This window comes from Pteropus medius, unplaced genomic scaffold (genome assembly GCF_902729225.1).
Source record: "Pteropus medius unplaced genomic scaffold, Ma_sr-lr_union100, whole genome shotgun sequence".
In the NCBI taxonomy this organism is placed as follows: Eukaryota; Metazoa; Chordata; class Mammalia; order Chiroptera; family Pteropodidae; genus Pteropus; species Pteropus medius.
In genome coordinates this window covers 1,592,838-1,602,491 of record NW_024354501.1, presented here as the reverse complement: position 1 = coordinate 1,602,491, position 9,654 = coordinate 1,592,838, and the positions used below count along the sequence as shown (strand labels likewise).

At 55.5% G+C, this 9,654-nt stretch overlaps 1 protein-coding gene and 1 pseudogene across 1 annotated transcript in view; one reads left to right on the top strand and one right to left on the bottom strand.

The window, feature by feature from the left end:
* TRPM1 (transient receptor potential cation channel subfamily M member 1) overlaps positions 1–2,533 on the bottom strand; it is a 62,874-nt gene extending 60,341 nt beyond the window's left edge. The window contains exons 1-2 of the mRNA XM_039853456.1: positions 2,458–2,533; positions 2,041–2,174 (exon numbers count right to left, since the gene is read on the bottom strand). Coding sequence (XP_039709390.1) covers positions 2,041–2,174; positions 2,458–2,533 — 210 coding nt within the window. The remainder of the gene's footprint in view (positions 1–2,040; positions 2,175–2,457) is intronic.
* Positions 2,534–6,996: 4,463 nt separating this feature from the next.
* On the top strand, positions 6,997–7,115 carry LOC120595375 (uncharacterized; annotated as a pseudogene).
* Positions 7,116–9,654: the final 2,539 nt, after the last annotated feature.

The following is a 9,654-nucleotide window of genomic DNA, read 5'->3' as shown; positions in this document are numbered from 1 at the left end:
ACAACAGATACATCAAACACACACCATACACAACGCAGATACACAATACACAACATACACAACACACAACACAGACAAAAGAGATATGCAACACATACCACACACAATCCACATACACCATACCACACACAACACATAAAACATACACAACACAACACACTCAGCACACACCATACACACACCACACATGCACAACATAGACATACAACAACACAACATACACAGCAGATACATAACACACATAACACACACAAAACATATACGACACACACAAACACACAATACAGACACACAACACACACAACACACAATAATAAACACACATGCAACACAACACACCACATACAACACAGATACACACCACACACACCACACACACCACACCACACACAACACACAGATACACAACACACACACACAACACACACCACACAATACACACACCACACACTCCACAACATAGATACACAACACAACACACAGCAGATACACACAACACACACAAAACATATACAACACACACACACAACACAGATACACACCACACACCACACAGAGAACACACACACCACACCACACACAACACAGATACACAACACACACACACGTAAATTGCAGGACCTCTTGAAAACATTTTCAACGAAAGCAAGAGAGAATTTTCTTAAAAAATCAAATGCTCCAAGAGGATCGTAAACCAATAGAAAGCCTGCCTCGCGTTCACTTAGCTCAGCACGAAGGTGACGAAGGTGACGAGCCACGTAAAACACCCTAGCGTCTTCCTTTTCTTGCCCTTATCAACTTTGCAAATAGATGAGGTTGCAAGAGCCAAGCCAAACCAAACCCCAGACTTCTGCAAAATAACCGATAAAACGTAAACAATTATAGGAAACACAGTCCACGTCGGCCGACGCTTCCGCTGACATTCCGTGGGACACGAAATACACTGCGGAGACCGGCCCATCACGGCCGCAGAAGGCTCCGCACGTTCCGTAAGTTAAAAGTGTCGCCGGGTAGTTTGCGAGACGGTATTCGGTGGACACTCCAGAAGACAGTCCTTCCGTACGACGAAAGTTACTTAAGTCCAGCCGGACACACAACGCAGATCCACGACACACACCACACGGCCGCAGAGACGCCGGTGTCCACCCTCGGTCCTCCCTGAGCATGTGATGCAGGCGGAGAGAACTGTCTCGTCTCCCGTCTGCCCGCCCGGCCCCTCCTCATGCTCAGATCCGACGCGGCCAAGCCACGGACGAGCCCCCGCCCCGTCCACCCCGCTCCCCGCCCCGCAATTTCTGCTAACTTTTTGCTAAGGTTTAAAAAAGATACAGTTTCTGGTCACAAAAAGAAAACGTACTGGTTATAGAATATTATCAATGAGAAAGAAGCAGAGTGCAGGGCAAACCTCACCTCTGTGGCCTCCTCCTAAGACAACGGATCGGATTTCATTGGGTTTCTGTGAATAGATTGTGCGTGTGTGTGTGTGTGTGTGTGTGTGTGCCAAGTGTGTTGACAACTCCGATCTGTTTTCAAAGCGGCTACACTGCTCTCTGCCCTGAGGACGCCGTGATTTACGGGCTGAGTTCTCCGCACTGGACGTTTGGACGGTGCGTGTAAATTTGGGGTCACCTCCAAGACCGTTTCCTGACGACGGGCCCCCAGATGTGGGGTCCCTGCACCCTGGGACACAGTCCTCACCTGCCCGCCGGAAACCAGGCCTCGGCCTCTCTCACAGGCCGGTGGGGGTGCAGCCCAGCTCTTTCCCCAAGGCTTTAACTAGTAGTTTAAACAGCAGCTGATAGAGGCCTGTGGGTCCAAACCCGCCCCCCCTAAGGACCTCAGCATTTTCCAGGAGGCAGAGGGAACCTCGGTGTCGAGTGGGCAGGGGCGGCCGACACAGTCTTGTCCCCGCAGGGCACCATCCTGGCATCCAGCCGCTGAGCATGGGTCCACCGGCCACCCCCACGGGCCTCCGAGGACAGGGGCTAGAGGCCCCGGGAAGCAGAGCCGGGCCCCTGAGCCCAGCACACCTGGGCTTACCTGCGGCCGCGGGATGGAGTGGGAGGAGCGGCCGGCCTCCTGGGCCTCCTCCGTGTGTGCCGGGCAGGAAGCTGCCGGGGAGGGCCCAGCCTTAAGAGGGGGATCCACGTGAGCAGCATGTGAGTCCCTGGGCCCTCATGATCCCCGTGGGGCGATGGCCCCGTGACCTCGCTCCCTGGCCGGAAAAGGAAGCAGGGCCCCATCCGCTGCCAGGCTGCGCCACGTGGGAGCCCACGAAACAGCCTCGGGATCTGGGGGGGCGGCCAGAACTTTCCCTTTGAAGCGGCCACCCCTCCCCCCACCATTCCCAACCCTGCCAGACACGTCAGTGTGGTTTGCATGATTGAGACAATTGGACATAATCGGCCTTTCAGGAGCCCCTCGTGGGGAAGGAGGCACATGGCACTTCCCGGTCACCTGAGGCTGGGCTGGAGGTCAGGAGGTCACATGACCACACCGCAGTGCAGCTGAGTCCCACCTGACTCCGGTCCATGTCTGGGTGCTGCGAGCCCCCACCGTCCCCTCTCCGCCAGCAGCCTGTACCCCCAGTCACCCCCAAACTGCCCCGCTGGGAGCTTCGTGGGTTTGCTATAACAATACGCGTGCTCATTCCAGCTTTCACTGAGTCGCAGGAAAGGAAAAGCCTTGAAATTCTTCGCACAGCCACCTGTGCAGGGTGTCAGGTCGCCACACACACCTGTGAGCCCGCTCGGCACGGGCCACCTCCCTCGTCACAGAGGAGCAGACAGAGGGCAGCCAGAGCCACCGCCACTCCATGCGTGAGGACACTGGGGCTTCTGGGTGGCCGGCCTGGCCAGAGCGCGTGCGAGGTGGACTCTGTCCCCACAGAGCCCGGGCTGGGGCGCAGCCTGAGCCTGGGGCCGTGTCCCACCCCGAGCTGCAGGGGGTCCTCGGTGTCCACGGAGGGCGGCAGGGGCTCAGGGAGGTGCGGCCAGGAGGCGGACGCAAGTCCCTTTCTGGGGAGGGGTCCGTCCTTCGCTCTCATCGGCTTCTCCCGGGTCGGCGCCCACCGAAGGTTGACAACCTCGGCCCAGCGTAGTGGCACACGGGCGGAGCGTGACATCCCGGGCTTTGCCGGCCACGCCGCCCAGGAGCGGGGTAGGCTCACAGCTTTAGTAGGGGGCAGAGGGGACGCTGCGGTGGCAGTTCTGATGACGCGGTTGGGGCAGATTTTGGAGGCAGAGCCAGGCTTCCCTGGCGACCCCCCTTCCGGAGGCGCCTCACGCCCGCTCGTCTCTCTTTTGGGGTGTCGGCCGGCTTCGATGGCGGTTGCCTGGAGCTGTCGTGGCGCGAGGCTCGCGGGGCGGTGGCCTTGTCATTCTGTCGTCCCGTCTTCACCGATGAGCCGGAATCCAGTTCCTGAAGGGGAGCCTCGCGATCACATGGGTCGCCGTGGGGGTCGCGACTCCGTGGGCGAGGCAGGGGACGGCGTCCGCGTCCACGCTGCCTAACATGCTTCTAGTTTCCAAGGGTCACTATTCGTGGGCTCAGACGGGCTTGACGCATGTCTGTCTTTATCATCGACCCAGCGGTCCCGCTGGCAGGACCCCAGGAAGCCACCCCTTCCCTGCCGCCTGGAATAGCAAGTCATCGCGAGTTTATCCGGCACATTCCATGCCCTGGACCTGCGCTCAGCCCTTTCTCCACGGAGCCCTGTCTCCTCGGAGCGGGAAATGGTATCTGGGGACCGGTATCTCCTTCCGAATTAAATTGTTTCTAGGCCTTTCGATGCAGTTGTGCATGTACATATACATATATAATAATATACAAATGTACACGATATGATACAGCAATTATATAGAGTATAACATATAATGTATGAAAGAAAATTCATCACGAGTTCAAACTGATAATCTGCAGTTCGAATTTAGGAATAGTGGATTTTTACATACATTTTAAAACTAAGGAGTGTTGACTTATGAGTGGCTCGATTGTCAGAATTCGAAACGAAGAGGTGGAAGAAGCAGATCTTAAAAACCTATTTGCTGTGGAAATTAAACTCCTACGTCGTCGACAGATGCTTCTGTGAAGAAAGCCGGAGAGGAAGTCGAAATGGTTGGTGTGGGCATCAAAGATCATCGTAAACATCGGGAAATGGATAAGTGGGTTAGACAGAGCCCCACGGGTCTGTGGACGCTTTCGATCCGGGCCCCATGTCCCTGTGAACAGCCCCCCGCCCCGCCCACCTGACCGACGGAAAAGCAAAGTAGGCTTTTCCGCTTGGAGGGAAGGAAGATGCTCAAACGTCCGGGGCGCGGGCAGGCCTTGCACGCTCCCCCTCTGTCCGAAAGGCGGTGTTTTTTTGGTTAGGGGCTCAGTTGGCCGAAATAAGCTGGGCTCTCCGAGAGGGAACGCTGGCCTGGCAACAGCTTCATCTTGGCAGCGGCCTTTCATGAACGAAAAAGGGGCTGTAAGAAATCTGACAAGCTCGGTGAGCGAAAGCAACCTCACAGGGCGATCTGATCACAACTTCCCAACTGGGCAGGTCACCGTGGCTGGTCACACCCCGGGCCTGTAACTTCTTGAGTGAAAGGTTTACCGTTGCCTTCAGCCAGTCCTGCGCCTTGTGGTCCTGCGTTCAGGGTCGCCCACCTCTGACAAGCCAGAAGCCATCTTCTCGTCCAGACCCCTCGAAGGCATGAGCACCCTAGAAGGACCATGCCATCCTGTCCACTAATGTGTCCCTGGCTTTCTTCCACCTCCGTGACATTGTCAGTAAGGTCCCTCCTTCATGCCACATGCATCAGAGAAACTGCCGAGCCGCCTTTCGCCGGAGCATGTGAGGTCTTGCCTCCCGCACGGTCATCACTTTGGCTCAGATAAACGCTCATAAAAATTCTCCACGGGTCTGGCCATCTTTACATCAGAATGCGCTTCTCTACGCCGCCCAGCTCCAGCCGGCGGCCGCGCCTAGCGTGTCCCTATCGGTGGCTGTTCTTCGGTGGACGCGGGGCTCCACGGTGGACCGATCGGGGGCAGGGAGGGGGGTCCCCAACTGGACGGCGGCTTCCTGTGCGATCACGAGCACTTTCTTCCCATCTCTCCTCTTTGTCCTTCTGTTTATTTATTGCTGTCTGGCCGCTCGGCGGGTCGTGTCGCAATGCTGGCAGATGCCGCGTGCTGGGACAGAAAGCACGTGGAGAGAAGGCTGCCAGGGATTTACTGTTTCTCAGTTTCCGGAATAATCTCTCCGATGAGAATAAAGCCTGGGACGGGGTGCTGGAAATAATCGCATCGAAGCTCCGTGGAAGCCCTGCCATGCGGCCGGCGCCAAGAAGAGCTGGGGGCCCGGCCTGGTCACGCCTGGAGCTGCCGGACGCTCCCAGGAGAGGGCGATCTGGGAGCTGCTTTCCTCCTCGCCAAATAAATTCCTCACATCTCGTTAATCTGCGCGTCCACCCACCACATGTCAGAAGCCCCATGAGTCACAGTGGAGGCATCTGTAAAAGTCTGAACGTAACATTCTGCCCTCTGGTGGGATGGGTGTGGGGGCGGGGGGGTGGGGTGGGGTGGGTTCCAAATTCCAAACCCTGTGGCTAATGCTTCTCAAATCGTTACTCTGGATCAATGGCCCATCTCCCAAAATGTGGGCCCAATTATATGGAAGTCGGCTTGACCCTTTCTTCCTTCAAGATGTCTGAGTTTCTGAGAATCGGTTTGGGCGGGACCATGACAAGAAGTGTTTCCCCTCAGGCTGACTTTGTTTCCAGCAGCTGACGGCAGGGAAGGAGCGGAGTCCTTGGTCACGAGCCTCACAGAGCCGGCTGTGCCACCTTCCCACAGATCGGCACGCGAAGGAGCGTCAGCGTGTGTCGGGGTTTGGCACGGGACGGTCCCCTCTGTCCCCTGGCACGTGGTTCTGTATCATCCATCGTGCTCAAAACGGTGTTCTGGACAATCTCCTCCCCTGGCCTCATCTCTTTTGAGGGACGCTTCCTGCCACGAAAATCTGGATTTCGCTCGATCAGTTTGGAACAACCCATAAAGCAAAAAGCAACGTACCCCCAAACCAAAACTTTAAGTGTATCCAGCAAAGCTTGAAGCAGAAAATCCGGGGGCTAGACTACTCGACTCTTCGTTCTAGTTAGCAGGCAGACTTGGGTTTCTGATCTTTCGATAAAACTCTTTTGAAAAGTCTCTGAGAAACAGGCCCAGGACTAAGGGGCTGAGGTCAAAGGCGGCGAGTGTGGGCCCAGCGCTTACGGAGAGAAGGGCCGGTTCCGAAAGCTGCGAACAGCCTCGGGGCCTCTGGAGTCCTCTTTTTTGAATTATAATAGTTTGAGTTTCACAGAAAAATCCAGACAGTCGTAGAGAGGGTGTCCCGTGTCCCCCGCATCCTTCTACGATCAGCGCATTATTACGTCTACACTGTGACACAACGTGCCTATGCGTAGATAAGACCACGGTCGCACATATACTACAGTATATTATTATAATTAATGAGCCGATATCGCTACTTTATCATTAACAAAAGACTCTACTTTGTTCGGATTTCTTTAGGTTTTTTTTTTTTTTTACAAAGACAACTATTTTTAAATCATCGTCGGCAGACAGTGTTATATTAGTTTCAGGTGTGCAACACGGCGATCAGACATTTATAGAGCTTAGAAAGCGGTCGCCCCACTAAAGCCAGTGCCCGCCCACCACGCGTAGTCATTATAATAGGACTGACTGGGTTCCTGGAGCTGCCCCTACACCCCGTGACCGTCCGCGCCCCTTAACCTCCTTCCCCTGTCCCTTACTTTTTCTCGAATGTCCTTTCTCTGCTCCCAGGCCTCCCGAGTTGCCATACGCCGTCCGAGTCCAAGGCGCACGTGTGCTGGTCTGACACGTTTGTAAACTGCGAAGTAAACGTTTCCGCGGTCCGAGCCGCCGCCCCGTCCTGTCACAGAGTGCCCTCTCTGTTCGTGGTGAGAACACTTAAAGTCTACCGCGGTCTGCGGCCACGCCACCCCAGACGTGCCCGATCTCGTCTGATGTGGGAAGCTAAGCAGGGTCGGGCCTGGTTAGCACTTGGATGGGAGACCACCTAGGAAGACCAGGTGCTGTAGACGTAAAAAATAAAAGAAATCTACTATTACACAGTGTTATGAACTCTAAGCCCATGCGTGCCGCGCTTGCATCTCCTGGAACTCGTTAACCTTATAACGGCCGGTTGGCACCTTTGACCAACATCTCCCCGTTTCCCCGCCCCACCCCCAACCCCACTAAGCATCGCTTTACCGTTTCTCGGCTTATCTAAAAGAGCGAATCTGAGATCACACAGTATTCGTCCTTCTCTGCCTGACGCATTAAGTGAGCCTAATGCCCTCCATCCAGGCCCGTCCAGCATGTGGCAAACGGCAGCGTTTCCTTCTTCCTCGGGCCGAATCCGCCCACCGTTTATTCCCCGGTCGATCCGGGTGGCAGGCCAACGGGAAACAGCCTGGTTGGAGAGAGCGTCAGCAGGTACTGCCCATTTTTCTCCAGTCCCGGGAAACTTGGCGTAGCTGAGGTTCAACCCCCTGTCATTCCCAGCTCCCTCCTCCCGAGGGGGCTGTCGGCCTTCATTCACCAGAATGCAGAGGGGTGACAGGTGCGTTCAGGGGTGACACCGGCCTCCGAGATGCCGCCTCGTACGGTATCGTATCTTCCTGGGGCCAGCACTCTGAACTTCTAAACTGGGCTCCTTGGAGCTTGGTCATTCTCGGAAAATGATCCCGTGTAGACATGGCAACTCTATATGGTGTGCTCTATTTTCCTTTGGAGAGTCACAGTGCATGTGAGGATTTTAAAGGCTCTGAGAAGTCCTGCATCGAAGACACGTCTTTACTTTTAAGTAGCCCAGCAGATGAATTTAGGAAATGCTGGGTTACATAAAAGTAAAGAAGGTTTTTTTTTTTCATTGCAGGACTTCTCAGGGCCTTTAATTATCCCCAGAGTCTGCCTTTCTGAAATATCTCTGAGCATCTCTCAGATCCAAGGTGGTACGAAGGAGGATTTGGGAAGCCCTTCCTTCAGGTAAGCTTGAGGATGAGCTTAACCGGCTGAACTAGGATCCTCGGGTCTTTGTGTTGACTGGATCGTGAGCAAAAGCACTGACTAACTCCACTCTGGTAAGCCAGGAACGCCCGGTGTAATCCCAGGCAGACCAGAAAAGTGTAGGAAAAGAACGTGTGGTTTTCAACCCAACAGAGAAGAAAAATGTAATAAAAATATTCGGTCGATCTAAAAAAGGCATCAGATGGGAGGAAGAGAGGACAAAGAGCAGGTGGTATAATAGAAAACACACGGTAAATTGGGAGATTTCAACAACCGTGTCGGAACTTACGTATGAACGGAATCGATGCTCTAGAGAAAAGACCGTGCTTTATAAAAGAAAAGCCTAGCGCTCTCTGTCTGTAGGAGACGCACCTCAACTAGAAGCACGTTAGCGAGCTTGAAACCAGAAGGAAAAAGACATGACCGGTCTTAGGCAAAGCAGCCTTTCCGTCAGAACGAATGACTGACATAAAAGGTAACGAGAAAAATTCACCAGCGGTTCTGAGAAGTCCAGATGCGCACGGCCTAATCGCGCAGCCTCGAAGTCCATAACGCCAAGACTGGCAGAGTCACAGGAAGTCACGGTGACAGACGGAGACACATCCTCCTTACCGATCGGTAAGAAAACAACCAAAAACCGAGAGCGATAAGGTTTTGAACGACGCAGTGAAAAACGGATCAGAGCCACATTCACAGCGGACCTCGCCTGACAGCAGGAGGCGGTGTGAAAGTGTGTGGGGGCGCGTCGCCCTCCTAACGGACACCCCCGAGGTCAGCACAGCTGTGCCCGGGCCCCAGGAGCTGTCCCCTCCGCCCCTCTCCCCCTCCGAGAACCCCCCGCCCGGCGGCAGGGGTGGAGGCGCCCAGGGGCCCTGGCCGTGGGTCCAGGGCTTGGAGGAGGCGCGATGCGGGCGGTGCGGGCTGGATGAGTCGTCACGGGGTTTTATCAGGCGTCGACGTGGCGGGAACTTCACAGAGGCGTCAGTCGTGCGGAGGCAGAAGTCAGTGGGAAGGGTGCTGTCGTCCCCGTTTCTCAGATGGGGACGTCGAGGTGTTAAGGGGTTTGCCCGTGGAGCAGGTGCGCGAGGGTGCCAGGCCGAAGCCGAGTTCCCAGGCGATTCTGACCTGGACGGGGCAGATGGCCTCGAGCGTAGCAGGAAAGCGTCTTGATGGCTGATTTTCTGGGGCAGGCAGGAACTTGAGGAGCAGGGCTCGGACAAGAGAATTCAGAACCAAGACGAACCACACATTTTCACAAGAGAAGGGAGGTGGCCAGGGGCGGGGAGGGTGGGGAGGGCCGGCGGGCTATGGCCGCTGGCTGGGGCCGCCGGGACAAGGGACGGCAATGCAGCGTTCGTTTTGGTCGACGACTTGACCTGGTGTGACTGCCTCGGCTAAGGGTGTTTTGGGGAGTCACGAGGGTTCAGCCTCACAGCTGGGTAGGGCAGTGTGGTGGTTAGGGACAGCTGCAGGAGCTTTGGGGGCTCTGGAGGCGGGGCGTGGGCATCGGGCATTTACAGGAAGGGTCCCCAGCCATCTTGGGGCAGACAGTGGCCTCCCGGATGTGAGAAA